Source organism: Nannobrachium achirus (assembly GCF_963921795.1).
Source record: "Nannobrachium achirus genome assembly, chromosome: 19".
Lineage (NCBI taxonomy): Eukaryota > Metazoa > Chordata > Actinopteri > Myctophiformes > Myctophidae > Nannobrachium > Nannobrachium achirus.
In genome coordinates, this window is record NC_137826.1 from 6,091,727 (window position 1) to 6,119,504 (window position 27,778).

General features: G+C 43.8%; 1 protein-coding gene across 3 annotated transcripts in view; it reads right to left on the bottom strand.

Annotated features, from left to right (window-relative positions):
• The window catches only part of LOC308305097 (rho GTPase-activating protein 26-like), a 240,255-nt gene that overhangs the window by 50,109 nt on the left and 162,368 nt on the right, over positions 1-27,778 (bottom strand). For all 3 annotated transcript variants that reach the window (XM_080749761.1, XM_080749762.1, XM_080749760.1), the window contains exons 17-20: positions 11,254-11,359; positions 9,827-9,986; positions 9,550-9,700; positions 5,340-5,532 (exon numbers count right to left, since the gene is read on the bottom strand). In XM_080749761.1, the coding sequence (XP_080605887.1) occupies positions 5,340-5,532; positions 9,550-9,700; positions 9,827-9,986; positions 11,254-11,359 (610 nt within the window). The remainder of the gene's footprint in view (positions 1-5,339; positions 5,533-9,549; positions 9,701-9,826; positions 9,987-11,253; positions 11,360-27,778) is intronic.

Consider the following 27,778-nt stretch of genomic DNA (forward strand, 5'->3'; position numbering starts at 1 on the left):
AAGCGGATTTTTTTGTTTGAAAGCTGTGAACAGCATCTACACACGTGGTGCATCATCTAGGCATGGGCGTGCACTTTTTACACAATTGCACAATTACATGGAAGTCTATGGTAACCATGGCAACGCGAGACATTGAAGAGAAAAAATCATTGCAACATAAGTGTTAAAAAGCAGAAGGAAAAAAAATAACTTTAATTTATCAATTTGTAACTCTTGTAACAATATGTAACCAAAGGCACCCTTAACCCCTCTCACGGGTCCATTTGGAGTTAAATTATGCATACTGCACCGTAATGCACAGTTGCGCACAGGACTACAAAAGACTTGCAATGACGCGTATAAGACCGTACGCCTCTCACACAGCGACAGCGTACAGTAGTGGCAGGTTATGTAAGCAGGAGTAGGTGACCATTAAGGGAAAAAAGGAGACATGGGCAGAATATGTTATTTCATGTCCCATTTACCGCCACAGTAACGACCCCGGGGTCTTCCATCTATGTCATTAAAAGCCTCTTCAAGATGGATGGGCGCTGTCGGCTGGAAACCTTGTATGTCCAAAAACCGTTCACTTTTTTATGATGATAAAAATAGCATTGTGAAAATAGCCGATCTACAAGCTCACAACGCCTCACGACGCGAGGCGTTGTGAGCTTGTAGATCGGCTTGTATGATGACGAGGTAGGGCGTTAATGAGAAGAGAAACTTGGAGATACAAGGTTTCTGCCCGACAGTGACGCAGTGACAGTGCTCCATAATGGACTGAACACGCTCCTACTGTATACACTGCTCCACCCCTCTCTCTCTCTCTCTCTCTCTCTCTCTCTCTCTCTCTCTCTCTCTCTCTCTCTCTCTCTCTCTCTCTCTCTCTCTCTCTCTCTCTCTCTCTCTCTCTCTCTCTCTCTCTCTCTCCCTCTCCCTCTCTCTCTCTCTGATAATAAGTTTCCCATCCTTTGACAGGAAGGTGAAAGCTCCGTCTTTCATATGCATGTATTGCATTGCATTGCAGTGTCTTGCATAGATGTATGCATGTACTTACTGTATGTCCAAAAATGTTAACTTTCAGGATTCAAATTCAAGAGTAGCAGTTCTGCAAGCTCGAAATGCACTCCTTCTTCGAGCTTGTGGATCTGCTACTTGTGATGCTTTTGTGTGACGCTGTAGTATGATCAAGAAAGCTGTTAATTTACAAGAAAACAAAACCCACACAAAAACACAAAAAGTTACAATATGGATATCTGAGGTTTTCTACATAAGACTGTGGTTGTACTGGTCAGCTCCCATGTTTTAGTGTTTTAGTGCGTTTTAGTGCGCGTGTGTGTGTGTGTGTGTGTGTGTGCGTGCGTGTGCGTGTGCGTGTGTGTGCGTGTGTGTGTGTCCGTCTGGGCGCAGGGTGTTGTTGACAATGAGCATATGTGCTCAGCAACTTTCCAAGGGTAGAAAATTAAAAACAAGAAATGACACATTTGGTATTAAACCAGTTTGTGCCAAGCTAAAACCCTGGAAAAGTACAGTTATGACTCTATTGCATCTTACTAAAGTAAAAGAAATAAAATACCAAATAAATGCAGCTGCAGAGTTTCTAACGATCTAATGATGTAACTAAGCTATTGTACCAGGCAGACCCCTGTCAGATGGGTGAGGGGTGCTCTTGGTAAACTGTGTTTGGATAACTGTGTTTAGATTAGAGTTCTCAACGGGCCTGAAAATTAAGGCCCGGCCCTAACTGGGCCCTAATTGGGCAGGCCCGAGGCCCTACCCGGCCCGACTAGTTAGCATACATGTTAGGCCCTACCCGGCCCGAAAACGTCGGGTCAGGTCGAGTATGGTCGGTGTCTGTCATAAAGGAATAGTAATAAAATAATAAAAACTAATATTTTCTTTTTTCATTGAGCCCGAGGCCCTACCCGGCCCGACTAATTAGCATAAATTTTAGGCCCTACCCTACCCTAAATGTCGGTCGGGTTCAGGTATGGTCGGGTTCGGGCAGAATTTGAGAACTCTAGTTTAGATAACTGAACCAACTGATGCACATGGAGAAATCTTGCTATTTCTACAGTACGTGTCATTATTCAACTATGGTTTAGGGTTAGGTTTAGGCATAGTTTTACTGAGGTTAGGGTTAGGGTTAAGTTTAGGCATAGTGGTTAACATTCACCAGGTTAACATTCACCCACGTCGAACAAATGGAACGTCGACATACGCTCCCAATGCACATTTACCTCTTTACGTATCACTGGAAGTTGTGATGCCATAGCTGGGAGGATGTTCAAAGGAACGTGTTGCACTAACTGAGTCAGTGACAACTCCTTAAAAAGGACAGCCGGGGTGCCTGCTGGCCAACCGGTCCATGCGCATGCCACATAGGCTCAGTGGAGCCTGACAGTGTGTCACTGGTTTGATTCCCAAACCCGACCAACTTTGCTGCGTGTCACTCCCCCATCTCTCTCCCCATTTCCTGTCAGTCTACTGTCCTATCAATCAATAAAGGCATAAAAGTCCAATAACATATTATCTTAACTCTCAAATACCTGGAACGCGCCCGAGTCGCGTTAGATTTTAACCACTTTAACCATTATTTTACGCTTTAACTATTGAAAAATAGCAGATATACAAGCTCACAGCGCGGCACCGAGTGCCGCGCTGCGAGCTTGTAGATCTGCTATTTTTTTAAAATCGTGAAAATGTGTGCAAGTCTTTGAATATCTTTGACCCGATCTTTGACCCGACATCTAAATCCTTCTTCTAAATCATGTTGTTCTCAAACTTTTTCATGTCAAGGACCCCCAAAATTACAGGTATTTGGCCGCGGACCCCTATCTCAAAATATGTTGTTCCAGGGACCACCCAGAAGCAAATATTTGAGTTACAAATGTTCGCTTTTAAATAGATATATTCAAAGACTTGCAAAGAAATATCATGATTTTTCAAAAAATAGCAGATCTACAAGCTCGCAGCGCGGCACTCGTGCCGCGCTGTGAGCTTGTATATCTGCTATTTTTCAATTGTTAAAGCGGTCAATAATCCTAGGCCTAAATGGGTTAAAAAAAGGAGGCCAATGATGAGGAAGTGACGAGAAAGTGATGGGAAAAAGTCAGACTCACTACAACTGAATATAAAGCAGCTTTGGTAAAAAACTACCAACGGAGGACTAAGTGGCGTAGAGTGAGTAATGAAATGCTAAGCCTCCGGTGGCTGGGGAGGACCGCTAAAAGCGGGGACGTGTGGAGGACAAACAAGGCTGTATTTGACAGTGGGCCTTCTGTCACTGTGAAGCCCAGTCTGAGAGGGCCGTCCCCTAAGGGAACCCGACCGGAGGCCTTGTTGGGTTAACAAGGCCTCCGTGTCAACCAGGGACGTGCTGGGCCCCTGTATACGTCCCTGGTGTCAACACCAGTGACACTGCAGGCATCAAGAGAAAATAGAAAATAGACAGAATGTGCACATGCCGCTGCGCTGATGACAGACTGATGGACGGTGTGTGCTAGGGCATTCACCAAATATTCAAATATTCGAATATCAAAGTCACTATTCGACGTTGTTCACCGAAGTCGAATATTCGCTTATATTATTTTATTGTTTTCTCTTTAAAAATACATATAGTTTATAAAGCTTGGTTAGATAGGAAGTCATAAGAATGAGTTGTCAATGCCCCTGGTGGATGATCTTTTCTTAATGCTCTATACCAGGTGTTCTCAAACCTTTTTAGGCCGTGACCCCCAATATAAACATATTTGAACTGGGGACTCCCACCCTGACAAGCAATTGGAATTGTAAGTATTAACACTTATGTTGCAATGATTTTTTCCGGCCAATGTCCCGCGTTGCCATGGTTACCATAGACTTCCATGTAATTGTGCAAGTGTGTAAAAAGTGCACGCCCATGCCTAGATGATGCACCACGTGTGTAGATGCTGTTCACAGCTTTCAAACAAAAAAATCCGCTTGGAAATCCGTGCAGGCATTCATGATTTATCAGCCATTATGTTTTCTTCAGATGTAAACAAACATGGCTGCCATGTTTGAAAGAATGGGTTGGTATGGGGGTTAAACATGCAATTTCGCGATCGCGATCATGCCTACTACATTTCTGGAGGTCCAAAAAAAAAAATTGAAAAAAAAAATTTTTGATTTTTTTTTTTTTTTTTTTTTTTTTTTTCAAAAACGGCCCAAACTCGGGAAACTCGGGGTTGGCACAGCACTAGTACCAATACAAACTCGGGAAACTCGGGGTTGGCACCATATGTGTTAATGTGACTCGGTTCCACAGATAAATAATGTTCGCCTCTTGCTTACTTAATATTTGACAGTTTGGCCAGTCCTGTCGAATATTCGACTATTCGAATACTTTGAGGTCGAATAATTCGAATACTAAAAATCACTATTCGTGAATGCCCTAGTGTGTGTGTGTGCCGTGTGTGCATACGTGTGTGTCTCTGCATGTGTGTGTGCATTTGTGTACGTTTGAGCAAGAAAAAAAGGAGAGAGGGCGAGCTCTGAGAAAAAGTGTAAGATAGACAAAGAAAGAGAGGTAGAGACGTAGGCGGCTCTGTGGTTTTGCTGGAGAAAATGCTCGACACTTCTTTTTTTTTTGCATGTATACAGTAAGTGTGCACGTGCCATGTTCAAAACATGGTCTTTGCATGAAAACTTCCGCATGCAAGTGTCTCTGAGAGTTTTGCACAGCCCTCAAGTTCAGAACAAAAACATTGTTTGTGAGGAATGTTTACAAAGCATTTAATACATTTCTGTTCTTCTGCTATGTTACATGAACCATCCAGATAGATCTGCAAACTCATAACGTGCCATGACGCGACACGTTGTGAGCCGGTAGATCTGTTCTGTTTTTGCTATTTTTTAAAACATAACCTAGAGGGTTTTTGGGGGGCCCGGACATCTTTTGAGGCCCGGACAAAGCCAGATGTTGGAGCTTAGCTCCTTCCAGGAGCACCGCTCAAAAACAAGGTATCACGATATCTTTATAATATTCACATTTCATACTATTAATCATTGTATGAGATGTAACCGTGTGTGTGTGTGTGTGTGTGTGTGTGTGTGTGTGTGAGTGAGTGAGTGAGTGAGTGAGTGAGTGAGTGAGTGAGTGAGTGAGTGAGTGAGTGAGTGAGTGAGTGAGTGAGTGAGTGAGTGAGTGAGTGAGTGTGTGTGTGTGTGTGTGTGTGAGTGAGTGAGTGAGTGAGTGAGTGAGTGAGTGCGTGCGTGCGTGAGTGCGTGAGTGAGTGAGTGAGTGAGTGCGTGCGTGCGAGCGAGCGTGCGTGCGTGCGTGCGTGCGTGCGTGCGTGCGTGCGTGCGTGCGTGCGTGCGTGCGTGCGTGCGTGACTCACAGTGAGTTGGGTCTGCTGTGCTTGGCGTGGTGCTCCTCAGAGCCATCGTTGCTGGTCAGGCTGTGTCTGGGCGTGCGTCCCTGGCTGCTGGTGCTGCTGCTGCTGCCGCTGCTGTTGCAGCTGCCCGTGGACGCGGCGGGCTCCAGCGCCGAGGGCACCGCGTTGGAGTTCACCACGCTGTTCCTCTTCTCACCTGTGCATAAACGTGTGACGTTTTAGGGACGGCAGTGGCTCAGGGGTATAGAAACCGTCTTTGAACGCGGAGGGTTCCCAGTTTGATCCCGGGCTCCCCTAGAGTTAAGCCCTTTGCACACAGGTGCGTTTAATAAAACGGACAATTTAACTTTTTAAAAAGAAAACAATGATTCTCTACGACCTCATGCACACCGGATCCGAATTGGCCGTGCGACGAGTGGCTGCGGCCGTGCGTTTCTTTCTCGATCGAACCCAGTTCGATTTGTGCGTCTTGTCGCATGCGGTAAAAAACTCATCACTCCTTTTATGACTCCTTTTGGGATCCGCAGCGCCGATTCTGCACAGCATTGCACACCAAATCCAATGCGTTTCATTCATGCAGCAAACGAAAAAAACGCAACTGTCCTGTGTGCAAAGGGCTTTAGTGTGGAAGAGTCCTTGAGCAAGACTCCTAGTTGCTCCCGGTGAGCAGGTTGGTGCCTCAGCCTTGCATGGTTTCCTCTGCCAGCGGTGTATGCATGTGTGTATGAATGGGTGAATGTAATGCACACTCTATGTGAAGTGCCTTGGATAAAGGTGCTATATACCATTTTTACCATTTACATTCCATCATGTCAGAGCCTGCCATCATTGGCACTTCAGTGGGACCCCAGTGGGTTGTCCAAAGCACCGTTTCTCAAACTTTTACTTATTTCAAGGTCTCCCCTTAACTCTGACAGTGTACAAATGGACCCTAATGAGTCCAATTTGGTTCCATGTGTATGCTGTTAGAGTTACAGACTTGTATGGGTCAATTTAGACCCCCATAAAGGAACTCACAGAGTCCCTGGAATCCTCTTTGAGTTTCCCAAACAGCGGGTCGGGACCCATTCGTGGGTCATGGACCGATTGTTATGGGTCACGACTCTTAAAGAAAATACATTTTAAAACGGACAAACAAGCACATCTAAGAAATCTAATGGTGTGAATTTATTATAAATAAATAATGAAAATAGACGATCTACAAGCGCACAACGCGTCGCTTCACGCCGTGTTGTGGGGTGGGGCCTTTTGAGGGAAAGATCAGGAAAAGTGAAGAGATCCATTCATATATGTCGGCTATTCAGAAATAGCAGATCTATAAGCTCAATCTATACATCTGCTATTTAAGATGTTGAATAATTTTCTATTTAACCCTTTAACATAAATCTCCCCTTCTGGTGGGGTCCCTCACTGGCATAAAACATTTTCAGATGGGGGTCAGCGGACAAATGCATATCAATTTGGGGGTCCCTTGACTTGAGACACCTTGCATGAATTCTAACCCCACCTTTGCCTCAATTCACAATTTAGGCATTTAGCAGACACACTTAATCCAGAGCGATTTGAACACATTATGACGCAATATTTTATGCTTTAAATATAAAAAAATAGCAGATATACAAGCTCACAGCGCGGCACCGAGTGCCGCGCTGCGAGCTTGTAGATCTGCTATTTTTGAAATATCGTGAAAATTAGAATTTTTACCCGATTCTATAAGTGTCTTTTGAATCCTTCTAAGATTTTTGGAAAAAAACCTATGTTTCTATGTCAGCAATCTGGCCAGCCATCGTCAAAGAAAAGGTCCTTTTCACTTAAATGGAGCTCAGTTCGTCTGTTCTTGAGACACTACTATGTCAGTGGTTCTCAAACCTTTTCATGTGAAGGACCCCCAAAATGATATGTATTTGGCCACGGACCCCCATCTCAAAATATCTAGTTCCAGGGACCACCCAGAAGCAAAATTTGAGTTACAAAAGTTTGCTTGGAAAATACATATATTCAAAGATTTGCACACATTTTCACGACTTTTTCAAAAATAGCAGATCTACAAGCTCGCAGCGCGGCACTCGGTGCCGCGCTGTGAGCTTGTATATCTGCTATTTTTCACTGGTTAAAGCATTCAATAATTCTAGGCCTAAATGGGATAAGCAGGTAATAGATCAATATACTAGCAAGGTAATACATCAATACATCAACATCAAATGCATAGAAATATCAATCTAGACAAAAATAACGTAGGTAGACCAAGTACCTAATCAGTAAAAACTTGATATAAAACCAAAAAATGCTATCTAGCTTCCATGTACTGTACTGGTCACGCCTCCTCCAGATTACGGTAGGTTGTAATCTATAGTGTACACTACACTCTGCTGGTAAATGACTGTGGCGCTTACTGGTTAGCACATACTGTATCTATTATTAGATCAAGTTACTCATGCTGTCTGTTCCTGTGGTTTGAACAGATTACGGTAGGTTGCAATCCTTACTCTATGTACTGGTATGCAAACTAGCAACTTGCTGAAACCTGAAAACACTTGGCTTTGAGCAGCGGTTGTGACATGTTTTGTAAACATTTTTTTTCTTTTATCTCGTTCATTCCAGGAAAGCATCTGCGTAATATTTTTATTGTAGGAGTTCTCAAAGTGGGGTCCTTGGGAGGGTTCCCAGATCACAATCATTTTAACAACTTACAACGTTGTTCTAAACTTTGGCTATTCACAAATAGCAAATATACAAGTTCATAGCGTGTCACTTTGTGCCGCATTATGAACTTGTAGATCTGCTATTTTAGAAAAATCATAATTTGTGTAAATCTCTCTCTTTTCTTCCAAACCTTTTTAACTCAAATCTCTGTTTTCTGTCCATGGCACAAAATATCTTTGAGGTGGGGGTCCACAGCATATCATTATCATTTTGGGGGGTCCTTGAAATAAAAAAGGTTTTTTTCTGGGCCGTCATTCCTTGCGGTATGTGGGCCAACTGTAAGTGGTTTATGTGGGCCATAACTGGCCCAGACCTATTTTGCTATGTGGGACTGCTTTAAATCAAGTACAAATTTGACTGAGCAACTTCCACTTTGCCCATATTTGACCAGGAGGAGTATCTAGTACAGTACTTTGACTGAAGTACTGTCCACCAAAGCATCTTGGCCAAGTCTATTTCTCTCTTTCTGGATAAATAAAAGGGAAAAGGAAAACTCTTCTCTGCTACACAGAGGCAATGATTCCCCTTTTAAGGATGCTGCTGTGGGCTTAAACGCAAGAGCTTAAGAGCAAAGCTCGCAGGAACCAGTAGAACATTGATTAATGACTATAAAAACCTGGCCGCTAATCTAACGTCTAACGCAGCTTCTAGAGAGACTGCTGGAACTAGTGCTGGTGTGTGCGTTTGTGTGTTTGAGTGTGCGTGCAATAAAAAAGCAATAATAAAAAGCAACTGCAAATCTCGCAAATGAAAATCTTTGATGGGCTGTGATTTGTGAAAACGGTGTGAAAGGAGCCCTCCACACACCGTGTTCCCTAAACAATTAGCAGTAGAATTGTGTTGAATTATTTAGATATTTAGTTATTAACTTTTTTTTCTTTTCTTTAAAGGCATCAGAGGCTATGGGCCTTATTTTCGTTGTTGCCTTACCCTTTATCTCTAAAATTGTTAGGAATGCTCTCTTCCCTGGTGAGAATTGCCCCTTTATATAGGGCTTGTTTGTGTATTGTATGACATCACGCCACATCATCAGCTGTGGACTCTGTGATGTCATCGTATCTCCATATATGGCCATCTCCGTATATGGAGATATAAGTCGTCCATGCCCAAGTATGGGCTGGTGAGGTCAGACTTTGTGTGATGCGTAGGTTATCTCCATATATGGAGATTCAACATTCCAGGTGTAACTATGGCTGCCCGTATGACGTGAGAGGTGGAGGTTGTGGATTGGCAGGCAAGGAGTGTGTGTGCAAAGTTTGGCATGTCTTGGGGCAACGGTGGCGGAGATATGAGTTGGGGAAAAGTGTGACATGACGGACAGACTGACTGACTGACAGACAGCCGGTGGAGGTTTTGGTAGTAAATGCGACCTGACGGTCGCAACTAGGTCATCGGTGCCCCTCCATTGTCCTTCTATACGTGTGTGTGTGTGTGTGTGTGTGTGTGTGTGTGTGTGTGTGTGTGTGTGTGTGTGTGTGTGTGTGTGTGTGTGTGTGTGTGCGTGTCTCACCTTTGTGGGAGTGCACTGGCGTGTGGAAGAGGGTGAGAGGCCTCTCGCTGCAGGAGGGAGCCTTGCTCTCCGCGCTGCTTGGCCTCCTGATCAGAGTGGGCTGCAGACTGGCCGGAGGGGCTACTGTACTGCTGGGGACCGAACTGAAGATCTGTACACACACACACAGTCACACGCACACACACACACACGCAGTTATTGTTATACTTGTGAGGACATCAACAGCAATTTAATTATAAAGAAATGGTGTGCTCGCAACACACACAGCGTAGCGTACCCTCTCATGGTTCTCCACCAGGATCTCCACCACGATGTTCTGGAACTTGATGTCCATGATGGCCGCCACCGTCTCCTCCTGCGGGCGGAGCAGGGTGGGGCCGAACACCACACCCAGGTTGGCCACCGTCATCAGGTTGGCATGGTGGTGGCTGGCCACACTGGGACGAGAGACACAGAGAGAGAGAGACACAGAGAGACAGAGAGAGAGAGACAGAGAGAGAGAGAGAGAGAGAGAGAGAGAGATTAACACATATGGTGCCAACCCTGAGTTTCCAGAGTTTGTAATAGGCCTGCCGTCTTGCCCAGCCCGAGTTTCCCGAGTTGGCCGCGTTTGCTCTCCCTACTTCCTACTTCCGGTTTCGGCATTGAAGTGGTAGGTTTTCAGGTTATTGCTCAGGTTCTTGTAATGCTCCGAAAACAAAGCATTGCCCCTCAATTTGCCTAAATTTAGAAGCCCTGAAGGGAGATGACAAGCCCTTCTTGATGTCAATCAAGTCACCTCAATTGACAGATGTCAATTTGATTTTAATTACAAATATTTTGGAGGCATGTCATGTGGTCTACCTGCACAGCCTTTGTGATCTACTGGTAGATTACGATCTACCTTTTGGGCACCCCCTGGTATCCAATGGTGTTAGCTTGTCAGTTGCCACCATTGGTGTGTGAATGTGGGAAGTGAGGACGCTGGCATTGACTGTTCGCCGCTTCACCTCCCAATGTATGAATGAATGGACCGTTGTAAAGCGTTTGAGTTCTCAACTCGCTTAGAAAAGCGCTATAAAAATGCAATCCATTATTATTCATTATTAGAATGTGCTCATATCCTCTTGGGGTTCTCCAGTGGAATCAGGAACAGTTTCGATACTTAACTCATACCCTGCCAAAAAAGACGTTTTCTATAATAAAAACGTCTTTTTAACTATGAACCTCCCTGCCAGACGTCTTCTGGACGTCTTTTTTTTTTTTTAAAACAGCGATCGCGAAATTGCATGTTTAACCCCCATACCAACCCCATCTTTCAAACATGACAGCCATGTTTGTTTACATTTGAAGAAAACATAAGGGCTGCCTTCTCCTGAATGCCTGAACGGATTTCCAAGCGGATTTTTTTGTTTGAAAGCTGTGAAAAGCATGCACATGCATAGTGCATGATCTGTGCACGAATGTGTGCACCAGCGTGCACGCTATTTTTTTAACCCTTTGTTGGCGAACCGGCAATATAAGAGGTCCCACTTTAAATATGGCACCGACTGAGTTAATACACTGCAATTCATTTAGTTAAATTAACATTGATTTTACAATAATAGATTGGGGTCTCAGAGTGTGTGTGTGTGTGTGTGTGTGTGTGTGTGTGTGTGTGTGTGTGTGCGTGTGTGTGTGTGTGTGCGTGTGCGTGTGCGTGTGTGTGTGTGTGTGTCCACCTACTTGGCCAGGTGTTTGGTCAGCAGTTCCAACATCTGTCTGTTCTTCTCAGGCAGCCGGTGGACGATGGAATGGATCTCTGTCACCCTGGACTCTGGGTTGTCCAGCTCTGGAGACACGCACACGCACAAGCACACACACACACACACACACACACACACACACACACACACACACACATTCAAAATCTGAATGTGCAACTACAATGCAAAGCGGTAATGTAACTGTGCGTGTGTGTGTGTGTGTGTGTGTGTGTGTGTGTGTGTGTGTGTGTGTGTGTGTGTGTGTGTGTGTGTGTGTGTGTGTGTGTGTGTGTGTGTGTGCGTGCGTGCGTGCGTGTGTGTGTCTTTGTCATCATCAGCAATGGGGTAGTAGGTACAGTAGGATGTTTCCCAATAGGCTATATGCATATACGCCATTTTGTTCTACTTCCGGGTGTCTTTTGACTTCCTTCACAGGTGTTACTGATGATACTAATTAAGGCTCTGTTTGATTTATTGTACAGTGGTTCTGTAATTTCAAGGACCCCCATAACTCTATACAAATGGAATCAACAAATGGAATCAAATGGACCCTTGTGGGTCAATTTGCTTCCATTTGTACACTCTCAGAGTTACACACCTGTATGGGGACATTTGGAACCCACTCAAGGACACTTTGAGACCCGCTGGTGTAGCAGAGTGTTTCCAGTGAGCCAACATGCACAATATCAGCACCCTGACTCTGTTTGAGCAGAATGGAACAGACCCTTCATATATATGCATATATATCCACATATGCATAGAGCCTATTCTACAAATAGAGGGTATGCACTATGCACGTCCACTGGGACCCGCCCCCCTAATCTAGACTGAGTGGCAAAACATTGAGCAGCATGGAGCATTGCATGGAGTTTGGAAGTGCTAGTTGCAAATCACTCAACGGCCCTGCATACCACCTGTTTCTAATTTGCAAATAATGCAGGAGGCAGCAGGATGTTGTGTTGTTGAAAACGAGTGCTTCCAAACTCTGACACTTGGAAAAATTAAAACTTGCACAGAATGTCTTGACAGAAAGTAGCTCATAACATACCTATGGTGGATTTTTATGAAACAAAAAATTTGCAGATAGAAAGAGGATAATTCAAGCTTTCAGTACAGCCGCAATGTTGGTGAGTTAACTTTGTTTAATACAATCAGATAGGACTTTTCTGTTCGGATGTATGGGCTGTCAATGGCAGAAATTAGTGTTTTGCCACTCAGTAGGCGTGTTCCCACATAAACTAACTTCCAGCAACAGTGATGTCACGCGCATACCCTCTATAGGGCCCAAGTGCGCTCACGTGCACACACGCACGCACGCACGCACGCACGCACGCACGCACGCACACACGCACACACGCACACACACGCACACACGCACACACGCACACACGCACACACCAAAACACAAGGACACAATCATGCACAAATGATTGTACATTACACACACACACACTCTCTTGCAACCTCAAATAACCATGGCATACACAGCTGAACACAATAATTATCAAGAGTCTATCTCACTAATGCATTCTGTGCTGTCCCACACTTCCTTCTCCTTTATGCGCACGCACGCACGCACGCACGCACGCACGCACGCACGCACAGCCTGTATGTTCTCTGCTTTCTACCTCTTACGAACACACACTTCCATGTGAGTCAAAACCACACTCATGAACACAAAAAACACAAACCAGGCTGTATGTATGCCAATTTAAACCACACACGTGCGCGCACACACCCACACATTTCCTTGTATGCAAGTCAGAACCACCCCAAGAACACAAAAAACACACACCACATAAGAACAAAAAATCCCCTTGTCAAAATACACACTTACACACTTAAAGGGGAAGACCACTCATTTTCAATATTGAACTATGTCATTAATATAACTTAGAGGAGTTGTGTGGAAATACAAAAAAAGTTCCCCCCCTTCTGTGTTGCCTAGAACTGGAGGATTGATTTTGGGGTTTGTATTGTAAAGTACAATGTGTGATGTCATCAAGTTGAGATTTGCAATACAAACCCCAAAATCAATCCTCCAGTTCTAGGCAACACAGAAGAGGGGGAACTTTTTATTTTATTTCCACACAACTCCTCTAAGGTATATTAATGACATAGTTCAATATTGTAAATGGGTGGTCTTCCCCTTTAACCCTCTAAGGCCCGAATATAGAAATACTTGAAATAAAAAATTGAAAAAAATCAGATGGTGTTGTAGGAGTCCTATTAAGAGGAAAATGTAATGTTTGTTTAAAAAAAAATTTTTTGTAAGGTTTTATAGACATAAATCAAAAATCATAAATCATGCTCTAATTTACATATGGGGGATATTTTTCACAATAATAACATATGTACATGTTCTAGACATTCTAATGATCACCAAAAAAAATAGTACAGGCATTTTACTTATGTTTTTGTGAGGAATAGCTTCCATGAAAAAGTGAGATGTTGTTCGTCAAAACTCTGGAATGTCAGCGGGTGTGGCGGGTGTGAATGTCAGCCCCTGTGGGGGGTATTTATATGCAAATATTGTGGCCAATGGCATTGTAACTAAACAATAGAATCCAATGGTGATGTTTAGGTGGTAGGGGGAGCTAAAATAAAATGATTTAAACCTTTTTTTGGATAAAATACAAACATTGTAATATTACAACCGTGGGCCTTAGAGGGTTAAGCTTGTTTGACAATTTACAACATGCATGGGAAGCGTGTTGTTATTGCGACATAACATTTGTTTCCCGACGTTCCATTTGTTCAACGCGGGTGAATGTTAACCTGGTGAAAAGCTAACCTGCCTAACCCTAACCCTAACCCTAACCTCAGTAAAACTATGCCTAAACCTAACCCAAACCTCAGTAAAACTATGCCTAAACCTAACCCTAAAACCTAACCCTAAAGCCCTTTGCACACAGGACAGTTGCGTTTTTTTCGTTTGCTGCATGAATAAAACGCACTGGATTTGGTGTGCAATGCTGTGCGGAATCGGCGCTGCGGATCCCAAAAGGAGTCATAAAAGGAGTGATGAGTTTTTTACCGCATGCGACAAGACGCACAAATCGAACTGGGTTCGATCGAGAAAAAAACGCACGGCCGCAGCCACTCGGCGCACGGCTAATTCGGATCCGGTGTGCATGAGGTCGTAGAGAATCATTGTTTTCTTTTTAAAAAAAAATGTTCAGTTTTATCCATGCGGATAAACGCGCCTGTGTGCAAAGACCTTTAGTCGAAATAATGACACATAGAAATAGCAAGAATTACCCACATGCATGCACAGTTTCACACAAACACACATCAGCCATTAAGTTAAAACTCATACATGCATTCAGGCACGAACGCGCGCATGCTGACGTGCACACACACACACACACGCACACACCGGTCTGCGTGTTGAGCCAACAGAGCAGTTGGTAGCGGTGGGGCGGGGCCAAGCAAACAGAGTGATTTAACCAATCATCATGGCCGCCTGCCATCCCACATCCATCTGTGTCAACTACAGCCAGGGACGTGCTGGCCATTGGGAAAAGCGGGACAACTCCCGAACGGCTGGTTCATTCCCGGCCGGTCCAGGCCGGCCATTACGAAAAAAATACAAATAGAATGTCGGCCTTCGTTCCATTTTGGGGGCTGTGCGGCCAACAAAGTAAATCGTCACTGTCGGGCAGAAACCTCGTAACTCCAAGTTTCAAATGTATAAATTTTTTCGCAAAGCAAAGCCCTGCTTCATCATATAAGGCCGTTGCACAAAAGTAGTGAAAACAGCAGATCTACAAGCACACAACGCCTCGCGGTGCGAGGCGTTGTGTGCTTGTAGATCGGCTGTTTTCACTAGTTTAATTTCTTTTTAAAATGATAAATACAAAACAAACGGTTTTGGACATACAAGGTTTCCACCCGACAACGACAAAATATAACTCATGTAATTGGCCCACTGGCTTGTCACTTGTCATGATCTGAAATGGCAAATCTTTGAGTAGCAGCAGCAGCTCTATAGAGAGATCTCTCTCTCTATAGCACGCAATGAGGGCCTCTCCAACTCTTTTTCCCGGGCTGAATCAGGGGCCCAGCACGTCCCTGACTACAACATGACGCTACACAGCCACCACCGCTCCATGTGTCACCTTATCACCAGTCCACTTGTCACTCCGTCACCAACAAACACACCTCATTCTCACTGGTTTGGTCATAGCGCGCAAATCTTTGACAGAATGTTCAGAAATTCAGCCGAAGGAAAATCATCTCTGTCGAGTGGTAACCTCATGCTGCATATCCAAATCTGTTACTTTTGAAGGTTTAAAAAAAAAATGCATGTTCTCCCCATGTCTCCTATGGTAGATACCCTCACACAAAACATGCAGTAATCATGGTCTCTATAATGCCTCCCTCCCCCTGGCCAACCGGGGCGGGGGAATCTCCCCCTGTCAGGTGAAAAGAAACGGCTTGGACTCCTCATGCATAGAGGAAAGCATGAGGTCAGTCCGTTGTCTCCTCAGGTTGGCAGAGGGAGAGCAGAGCACAGGATTACATTAGATAATTGACACCGGGTGAAAAATGGGTTGCGAAGAAGAAAACATAAACATAATGTATCAAAGGTACCAGATTTTTGCGCCACGCTTCGAGCTTGTAGATCTGCTAATTTTGATGCTTTTGTGTGACGCCGTAGTGTGATCAAGTAGGGAGTTGATTTAGGGAAAAACACAAAAAGTTAGAATATGATGATAAGAGGTTTCTGCACAAAGACAGCAACGTTACATAAATACCATTGCTACATTATTAAAACCACACATTACAAGGGGTACTGGAGAGACTCGTTTTGATTTCTGCTACAGCTTAAAATAAACGTATGATTGTTTTTGAAGATGTTAAAAGGTTGGCATGAAAGGGCACAGGGAGACTTCCTCCTCTGTCGTGTTTGCAGGATGTCAATCTGGGAACTCGTCGAAAAAAAGAACCAAAAAAAAAAGAACGGGGGAAAAAATCACTTTCCTTTGAATTTGCAGCGGCACAGCTCGGAATCTGTTCTTGAGAGATCAGCAGGATGTGGTCATTGCCACCTTGGTCTGGTAAAACACAGCTAGAGTTCCACAGAACAGTTTGAGAACCACTGATGGTGCACGAGCCCACACTCACATGCATGCATGTACGATGCCGCCCACAACCACCCACTCTCTCACACACACACACACACACACACACACACACACACACACACACACACACACACACACACACACACACACACACACACACACACACACACACACACACACACACACACACACACACACACACACACACACACAAGAAATAGCTCCCCTACTCTCTGTAACAGTGTGTAGGTGTGGACAGTAAGTTGTAGGTGTACGGTGTATAGTGCTTCTTAAAGCTTTTTATGCCAAGGACCGCCAAATTTAATTGTATTTGGCCGTGGACCCCCATTTGAAAATGTTTTGTTCCGGAGTAGAAGTTTTTTTATTTAAAAAAAAAAATTATGTTGCAAAAATGTTTGTATATCTACTGAAAAATAGCTAAAGCATAAAATAATCTGAGATCTGCTCTCCACCCTTAGTGATACCATTTCCTCTCCTTGCTTCCTGTCTTTGTCTGCTGCTTACACACCATCTATAGCTTCTCAAGCCTCTTGGTCTCGGGGCTCCCCTGTAAATAACCTCACAATGTGTCACAACATGATGCGTGGTGAGCTTCTAGATCGACTATTTTTGGTGAAGAGATTTAGGGTAGATTGAAGAAGAACGCACCAAGGAAAGTAAAACTCAAGTCCGTTTTACTCAGCATAAAAGGTCTACGTGGTTTAACTGAAGTGATTTTGATTCATTCCAAATAATAAGTATTCGGCGGCACCCTTAGACTCGGGTCCCGGGCACCCACTCTGAGAAACCCTGTCATAATAAAGTACACCGTCTTTGTCTGCTGCAACAACACCGTCTCATAAAGTACTGGACAGAGGCTTTTGCAAATGTCACGCAAACAAGGGGTCGTCTCAGCATGTATAAAAATAACAATGCTAAATGAAACCCGAGAACATAAAAAAAAGGCAGCTGATCCCATCGAAGAAAAAAAGAAACTGGTTGGATGGAAAATATTTAGCCAGAGAGAGAGAGAGACACTCAGCGACAGACAGGCAGGCAGACACTGTGTGAGCGTATGCACACGTGTGTGTGTGTGTGTGTGTGTGTGTGTGTGTGTGTGTGTGTGTGTGTGTGTGTGTGTGTGTGTGTGTGTGTGTGTGTGTGTGTGTGCGTGCGTGCGTGCGTGCGTGCGTGCGTGCGTGCGTGCGTGCGTGCGTGCGTGCGTGCGTGCGTGCGTGCGTGCGTGCGTGCGTGCGTGCGCGCGCGCGCGCGTGCGTGCGTGCGCGCGCGCGCGCACGCCTGCATGCATGTGCGTGGGTGTGTGAGAGAGAGACAGAGACAGACCTAATAAAAAGATAAGGGATAGAGTAATGAGGAAAACAGATGAGCTGAAAGATGACGGCGGACAATTTCTTTCGCGCGTGTGTGTGTGCGCGTGTCTTCCTGTTGGTGCATACTGTACTTCATACATCATATTGTCGCTGTCGGGCAGAAACCTCTTATCTCCATATTTTAACTTTTGGTTTTTTTTCCCGATTATTGAATGCTTTAACCAGTGAAAAAAATAGCAGATCTACAAGCTCACAGCACGGCACTCGGTGCCGCGCTGTGAGCTTGTAGATCTGCTTTTTTTTTTTTTATCATTTTGGGGGTCCTTCACATGAAAAGGTTTGAGCACCACTGACATAGTAGTCTCTCAAGAACAGACTAACTGAGCTCCAGTTAAGTGAAAAGGACCTTTTCTTTGACGATGGCTGGCCAGATTGCTGACATAGAAACCTAGGTTTTTTCCAAAAATCTTAGAAGGATTCAAAAGACACTTATAGAATCGGGTAAATTTATTTTCCAAAAATAGCAGATCTACAAGCTCGCAGCGCGGCACTCGGTGCCGCGCTGTGAGCTTGTATATCTGCTATTTTTTTTACCTTTAAAGCATAAAATATTGCGTCATAATGTGTTCAGGCCTAAATGGGTTAACGACCTACTTGATCACGCTACAGCGTCACACGAAAGCATTAAAAGTAGTAGATCTGCAAGCTTCAAAGCGCTGAGCTCGTAGATCTGCTGGCTCTCGATGGTTTTCAATTTGAAGCCAGTGATGAAAAGTGGATCTGCAAGCTCTACTACCACGCTTCACCATGTGATAGGTTGTACAGCAGAACGTGCTGTAGATCAGTGGTTCTCAAAGTGGATTCCAGGGACTCTGTGGGTTCCTTTAGGTCAGGGGTCGGCAACCCAAAATGTTGAAAGAGCCATATTGGACCAAAAAAAACCAAAACAAATCTGTTTGGAGCCGCAAAAAATTATAAAAGCCTTATATATCGTTGTTGTCGGGTGGAAACCTTGTATGTTCAAAACTTTGTTTTGTATTTATCATAAAATTAACTAAACTAGTGAAAACAGCCGATTTACAAGCACACAACGCCTCGCGGTGCGAGGCGTTGTGTGCTTGTAGATCTGCTGTTTTCACTACTTTTGTGCGTCAGTCTTGTATGATGAAGCAGGGCTTCACTTTGCGAAAAAAAAAAAAAAAAAATTTGGAGATACAAGGTTTCTGCCTGACAGTGATGATAAAAAAATCGTTAAAACAAAAAATATTTTTTTTTTCCATTTTCATACATTTTTGAATAAGCTCCAGGGAGCCACTAGGGTGGCGCTAAAGAGCCGCATGCGGCTCTAGAGCCACGGGTTGCTGACCCCCGCTTTAGGTCTAAATTGACCCATACAAGTCTGTAACTCTCACAGTGTACAAATGGAGCCAAATGACCTTGACATTTGAATGTTTGAGGAACACTGCTGTAGAGGCTATTTTCGGAAAAGGATTATGTAAGTGAAAGTGTGTTTTTGTATAAATATTTAACCGATAGAAAGTATCAACAAGAACTTTTGTGATAATATAATAACTACAATGGAGTCCATTGGAACACGGTTCCCTTTTTTTTCCCATATCCTGAAAACGAACATACAAGCTTTCTACTCGATGGAGAGGAGATACTAAATCCACCCCTCTCTCGCTCCTCTCTTTTTCTCTCTCTCTCTCTCTCTCTCTCTCTCTCTCTCACTCTCTCTCTCTCTCTCTCAAACACAGTGTGGCGGCGCATGACGGGAGGAAGCAGGCGGACAAAAAAAGGAAGGAGGGGAGAGAAGTGGGAGGAACAGAGGAGGAGCGAGGGGAGAGGAGAGGAGAGGAGAGGAGGTACAAAAAAAATGGAGGGAAAAGTTCAGCCGAGGACGTTGTCCTCGTTTCACCCCACCCTCTGCCACACACACACACACACACACGCACGCGCGCGTTTGTATTAATATACTTGTGAGGATGTCAGTGTTTTAAGACGGTTCTTTTATGAATGTCATATTTGCCATATACACCTAAAAGCCAAAAACTAGCAGATATACTTGATCTTCTATTTCTCTGTTCATGACAATGTCACGCAACTATAAGTAACTGTTAATTACAACCCGTAAGACTAACCTCTAAAGGTCCTAATCCTGACACTAAGCAAAAAATGTAAATGTAAAATGCATGCGCGCACACACCCACGCATGCACACACAAGCTAAGCTGTCAAGTGAGCAGCAGAGAGGGGATGATGGATGGAGGTTCCCAGCGCGCGCGCACACACACACACACACACACACACACACACACACACACACACACACACACACACACACACACACACACACACACACACTAGGGATGGGACGATATGAAAGTTTCATATCACGATTATTGTGACAAAAGAAATCGCGATTTACGATATTATCACGATAATCAAAATCCATTATTCTGGGGCGGAACATTGGCCAAAAAATAGCTGATCTACAAGCTTGTAGATCGGCTATTTTTTGGCAAAGACATTTGATAGAGAGAGAGTGAAAAAAAGACGGAATCAAGTATGTATAAGTACCTTTTACCAATTATAGAGGGTTTAAATGTTACCGGATATGCAGCTCGGCAGATAAAAGGTGAATTGATCCCAGTGCATGACGGAGGACGATATCACGATAAATTAAATCTCCACGATGCGATTATTGTGAGTGTTTTTTATCGCGATAAACGATAATATCGCTTATCGTCCCATCCCTAACACACACACACACACACACACACGCACGCACACGCACACGCACACACACACACACACACACACAGTAAAACCCTGGCAGTTCACTCCACTCTGGTAGAGAGTACACATAGTTTGGGTAAACCAAACACAGCGTTAGTGTTAAACATACATTTTCAGCAGGGAGAGAGGGTGGGTGGGCTGAACGTTACAGTAACACAGGGCCATCCACGGCCTTCTCCTATTCCCCAAGAATGCACGCACGCACACTACAATACTTGAGTATAGAGAAGAGGTCTTCAACAGAAGAGGTCTTCAACAGGGGGCCCGGGACCCCCAGGGGGTCCTCAAGAGTTACTACAAGGGAGCCACCAAATCCTTGTGTGATAGCATAATTATTTTCAATTGAAAGCTTTGGACCCTCGCATCCCTATTCTGAGGAGAACTTTAGCCAAAAACAGCAGATCTACAAGCTCTCAACGCCTCGCGCTGCGAGGCGTTGAGAGCTTGTAGATCGGCTGTTTTCAGCAAAGAGGTTTGGTGTAGAGGTCAAAAAGAGCAGACCAAGTACAGAGTGAAAGGTCAAGTTAACTACGTATTGACGATTGAAATTGAAGTGGCTAAATGTCTGAAGAAAAAAATACATTAGAATCCAACATAGACTGATGACAGTGCTGTCAAACAAGTCGATGAAAATTCGACAACCCATTCATACAACATGTAGAGGGGGTCCCTGCTTCATCTCTCTCTCTCAGGTCCTTGGCCTGAAAACGTTGAAGACCCTTGGTATAGAGAGTATACTGTACTCATTGCCATCCCAAAATCCCCAAAATCGATGGGGACTTTCAGTCCCGTGTGGATCAAAAAAGCACCTCGATTAAGGCAAGACCCGCCCGCGGAAGCTTGTGATTGGCCGTGCGGAGGTGCCGAAAAAGGGACGAATATTTACTATTCTGGTCCTCCTGGTTTACAACTTCTAGCGGCGCTGAGTCGGCTCATTCGACCTTGGCAGCGCTCGACACGGCGACTCGCTCGCTACCACTCGCTCGACCGTGTCTCACGTGGCTCAAGGTCGCCTGAGACGGCGCGCCTCCGTCGCCTCCACCTTAACCGAGGTGCTTTTTTGACACACTCGGACTGAAAGACCTGCAAAAAAGGGACTTCCCCCATCCATTTGGGTCATCAGGGGATGGCAATGGCCGCCACCTAGTGTTCACGTTTAAAGGAGTAGTTCACCCCCAAAATGACTTTTTTTCTATTGATTACTCATGCCATGGAGAGTAGAGTTCAATAATATTTTTAGTTTTTTGTCGCATTCCTAAGACAAAAATGTGATAATAAATTTACCCCCATTCGTTCCGGATGGAGACCCGTTTCGAAACGGGTCCCCATCTGGAATCAACGGGACAAAAAACAAAAAATATTATTGAACTCTACTCTCCATGGCATGAGTAATCAATAGAAAAAAAAGTCATTTTGGGGGTGAACTACTGCTTTAACCTGAAATTCAGTTATGTTATGAATAATATTCATACAATTCACAATAATATTATTATTGTCCTCCAAGATTCATCTGATTTCATCACAAGCGATGCCCGTCCAGCTACATGGGACACGCGTCATAATTTAGACAAGCCTTTTATTGTTATGCAACCATTCATTCATTAACCACTTTCAACGTGGCATCCATATTTTTGGGGGAATGTCATATAGGGAAATATTTTCAAACATGTTCTCTTTTCGGCCACCAAACACATGGTGAAAACAGTGGATCTACAGGCTCTCGCGACGCGTTGAGAGCCTGTAGATCCACTATTTTCACTGTTTTAGAAACCGGGCAACCTATTTTTGCCACCCACTATTACGCCTCTGAGGGCATCAACATTCTCTCTCTCTCTCTCCCCCCTTCTCTCTCATATACAGTAGAGCAGTCATTTCCTGGTGGTGTTGCCAGAGACACAGGGGTCATTTCCTGGACTTCCTTCCGGCTGTCAGCCTGGCTTCATATAAACACCAGGCCAGTCTGGAGGACCAGCGTACGCTATAAGACCAGTGCTTCCTCAAAGCAAGCCCACCCCGCATCTCAGAATCAGTGCTTTTTTTGACAGCACATTTTGATTTCGTTTTTAGTCATAGTCTTTTGAATAAAAATGTCTTTTAGTTTTAGTCATAATTTAGTCACCCGAACAGTTTTAGTTTTAGTCTAATTTTGGTCGACTAAATATCATAAGATGTATTTTTGTCAGGCCTTGGTGGCATCGTAATGACTGATTTTACACTTCGTTGCGTGCTGAAAATAGCAGATCTACAAGCTCGCATCGCTGTGATGCGTTGTGAGCTTGTAGATCGGCTATTTTCAGCGCGCAACACCTGAGAGCAACCAAACATAAAATGACTCTCTTCTCCACTAGTCCCTCCCTAACGTTTTAGTCTAGTTTTTATTTTGTTGACAAAATTGGCAATATATAAATAATGAAGATAACATCAACTGTGTCTCGTGATGTGGTTTCCTGCTGCCTACGCCTTCCTGTGTCTCGCAATAAACAAACACATATATGATGCACGCACGCACGCACGCACGCACGCACGCACGCACGCACGCAAGTTGTGCAGCGGTGCAAAACAGAATCTCTCTCAAAACACACTTGTTCTCCTGGCCTTTAAAAAAAAATCCTGTCTTGGATAAATGGTTGGACCTCAGCTATCGTCCCGTTATGGATTTGCATATTTGATGCTTTTTTTGGAGTTTCTGTATTCAATGCTTTTTCCTTGATGTTTTAACCTTCATGTGTTGCAATATTCATGCTGTGCAGCACTTTGGTTGTGTGCTTTATAAATTGACTACTTGACTCTTGGCCACATTTTGCTAAATGAATGAATTAACAACATTAAACGGGGATGACCAGTCAATGCGTTTATCACATCAGTGAAGTAAAATCATTGCAACGTGAAAGTTACATGTTTTTTAGTGGAGTGAATGAACACAGGCTACATGGCGTTAGTATTTCAGTGCAGACCGGTCACAACATGTGTGCCACATGAAAAACCAATGGCACAGCACAGCACAGCACAGCAGGCTGACATGCATGCATGGGACCTCCTTTTGTCCTTACAGCAGCCATTCTCAACCATAGACTGTATAAAAGATAAGGACAAAGCGAAGCCATTGGTTTCTATGCAGCGTAAAATGACACAATATGGGTCCTTGGCATGGGTGTTGCCATCATAGATTGTAAAGGCACCAGAGGATGCTATTGGCTGCCAACGGTCACATGCAACCGCAGGGATACATGGGAGAATGTGGTCGGAGCCTCCCGAAATACAGCACACGAAGAAGAACACAGCCGGCTGGTATCAGTTTAGTTGGCCACGCCCCCCGAAACTTTATCATCAATTTTAACATAAATGGGACCTTATTTTCACAAAACGCATATCATCGTGATTGAAAGGCAATTTTTAACGAGCGATAGGAACCATAAAGTATGTATGAAAGTGTTAATTAAGGTTAGAAAACGAAAGGGGGAAATGAATGGGGTCCAATGGAGAACAATTCTTTTTGCGATCGGCCGGGGGGGGAAACAGCGCAACTAGCGGCCAATCATAGGAAGTTTTAGTTTCCTTATTGGGCTCATTTTAAATCGGCGGAACTATGCCCCTGTTCTCAACCTGGTTCATTCCAAGGACCCCCAGCTTGATTATCAGGCCACAGGTGGATCCCCATTTGATACACTGTAAAACAGGGGTAGGCAACCTTAGGCACTGGAGCCAACATTGAGGGCGAAGAGAGATGGTTTTTGGTTTAAAATATATATATATATTTTTTTTTAGAAGTAACCTAATTTAGAGCAAATAAAACCCTGCACATAATTCTACATTCATTAAAACTCTCTGACTGGGGAGGGAGTTGGGGATATAGGTGAGTTATTGCTCGAGTCTAATGATAGTTACTAGTAAGACGCCTCAGGGCGCCATGCGACCTCGCCCTTTAGGGCGAGGTCGCGCCATGTCTTGGCCATCTGGCCAGTGATGTTCATCAGACCAGTTACCCATATATAGAGACCCCTGGTACCCATGATGGAGATCCATGGAGATATGCTGTGTGAGACCCCAAACATGCTTACTCAATTATTCGTTATGTGAAAATCCTATGATGGTTATCACATCTGACATCATACATACAATCCCTTTTATGCCCATACATGGAGGTCCCTGTCTGAACCAGCCACACAGATATGGGCTGTCTTCCTCCATATATGGGCAAAAATGTCCTGCCAATCAAAATATGTCAGAATGTTTGATGGCGAGTCATTAAAATGTATGTTGACATGGCTCACTGACTATCTAGAAAATAAATGCATGGCACTTCATGGGTTATGGGTTAAGTTGGTTCCACTTGTACAACTCAGAGAGTTACTGTACAGACCCATAAGAGTCAGTTTGGTTCCATTTGTACTAGGGCATTCACGAATAGTGATTTTTAGAATTCGAATTATTCGACCTCAAAGTATTCGAATTCGAATAGTCGAATATTCTACAGGACTGGCCAAACTGTCAACTATTAAGTAAGCAAGAGGCAAACATTGTGAAAATAGCCGATCTACATTCTCACAACGCCTCGCGTTGCGAGGCGTTGTGAGCATGTAGATCTGCTATTTTCACAATATTTATCTGTGGAACCGAGTCACATTAATACCTACAATTCCAAGTGCTTGTCAGGGTGGGGGTCCCCAGTTAAAATATGTTTATTTTGGGGGTCACAGCCTAAAAAGGTTTGAGAAGCCCTGGTATAGAGCATTAACAAATTCATCCACCAGGGGCATTAACAACTCATTCGTATGGCTTCCTATCTAGCCAAGCTTTATAAACTATATATTTTTAAAAGAGAAAACTACAAATAAATAAAAATAAGCGAATATTCGACTTCAGTGAACAACGTCGAATAGTGACTTTGATATTCGAATATTTGGTTAATGCCCTAATTTGTACCCTCTCGGAGTTACAGACCTGTATTAAGGATCTCTCTCTCGCTCTCTCTCTCTCTCTCTCTGAAGTCTTCATGTTATTCATTCAAATGATGTGCGTTATCTCTTCCTAAATCCTCAAATTCCTGCAGAAGATCCAGCAGGATGGAAACGTCGACTAACAAAGCAATGATATAAGCTTTTTACTACTTATCTCATGCTGTCCTTTCAGATGAGGCTCTGCACAACACTGTACCTACAGTATCCAATGGATGAAGCAAGGTGTCCTGATAGGGTCTGCGTTGTGTAATCATGATTCATGCCATTACGTGGAAGCTTTTATACACAAGCAAAAAGGTGCGTTTGGTTGTTAACGTGTACATTTTCTTTAACTAAAGTTTTCAAATAATTGTAGTGGAGAAAAAAGTACAATATTTGTCATATGATGTAGTGGAGTATAAGTAAAAAATACTGAAGATTGGAAATGCTCAGGTAAAGTAAAAAAAACAAACAAAAAATAACTGTACTTAGAGCAATTATGACTGTTTTTACCAATCATTTTGTCCTGGTCCTGAAAACTCCACTCCAGTGAGCCATGGCAGGATTATTTCTCTCTCTGTGTTCTGTTGCATTTTGACTTGCCAAATGTAATATACCTAGATTCCTGTAGGTGTCGTAGTTCAGCAACTTTCCTGCTAATCGCCGCCCGAACCACAACCACTAAAGTGGTAAATGGTCAAAATTGTGCATTGGAACGATACAAACACAGTGTAAAGTAACAGCAGAGGTGATACAACCACACCCTCCCCTGGACGATGATGCGTTCGTCCAGAGGCCAATGAACTCACTTTTCTGAACCTAAATATTCAAAAAACTGCAGATTACAGAAAAACCACTTAAAGCTATACTGTGTAAGTTGCTCAGCTAGTGGTCAGTAGCGGTATTGCTTTTTTCGTCCGTTTTTCGCCCGGAGTTGCCGCGGACCACCGGAGCGGGGCCGCAAACCACCACGACCGATACGAATCCGTAGAGGGGTAGAACGTAATTTTCTGACCAGGATTTGGGGAGTAAGAGGCAAGAATCCTTCTCCATCGTAAACACTGTTGCTGAGGGAGGCTACTTCCTGAAGAGACGGCAAGACACACTGTGATTGGCCGGTAGTGTATCATGTGTGTATGATCCGCGATGTGATTGGCCAACGTATACACAACGTATACAGATGATGCAGATGACGTAATTTTGCCGCGAAATCTGGACCCCGGCCAGGATCATAGAAAACATATTTACAGAAGGCTTTAGGGGCTGAAATTAACGGAGTGGGTGTTCTAAAACTTTAGCGATTTAATAGTTAGGACAACTTTAAGATTTGTTTTATAAAAAAAGTTACATAGTATAACTAATGTTGAAAGAAATGAGAATTTGACGTCATAAGACCTTTAAGTACAGTACTTGAGTAAAATGAGCATAGTTACTTTCCACCACTGCTGTGATGCGGGGAGGCTGGTCAGACAACACACTCACTGGTCCCGACCCACAGGTTGAGAACCACTGCTGTACTGTAGAGTAAGTAGTGCAGGGGTCTTCAACATGGGGGTCCGGGACCCCTAGGGGGTCCTCAGAGTGAATGCAGGAGGGGGGGGGGGGGGGGGGGGGGGTAATTATTTTAAATTAACAATTGAACCCTCGCATCCCTATACTCGGAGGAGAACTTCAGTCAAAAATAGCAGATCTACAAGCTCTCAACGCCTCGCAGAGGCGTTGAGAGCTTGTGGATCGGCTATTTTTGGCAAATAGGTTTGGTGTAGAGGTAAAAAAAGAGCAGACCAAGTACAGAGTGAAAGGTCAAGTTTACTAAGTATCGACGATGGATGATTTTAAGTGGATAAGTGTCAAACAAGTCTATGAATCTATCTATGAAATCGATGAGAATCTCCATCACACATTTATACAATATGTAGAGGGGGTCCCTGCTTCATCTCTCTCTGCTAAGGGGTCCTTGGCCTGAAAACGTTGAAGACCCCAGGTGTAGTGTCTTTCTTCCGTGTGATCTGGAGGGGAGGCTGTCAGAGAGTGTTGATTTCGTCAACTAAAACTATGAAAATTTTTTTTGGTCGACTGCGTTTTTTTCACTGACGAAAACTAAATAAAAACTAAATAAAATCTAAGCTGTGATGACTAAAACTAAGACTAAATATTATTGACAATATCGTCAACAAAATAAAAACTAGACTAAAACGGGAGGGACTAGTGGAGAAGAGAGTCATTTTATGTTTGGTTGCTCTCAGGTTTTGCATGCTGAAAATGGCAGATCTACAAGCTCACAACGTTGTGAGCTTGTAGATCGGCTATTTTCAGCACGCAACCAAGTGTAAAATCAGCCATTACGAT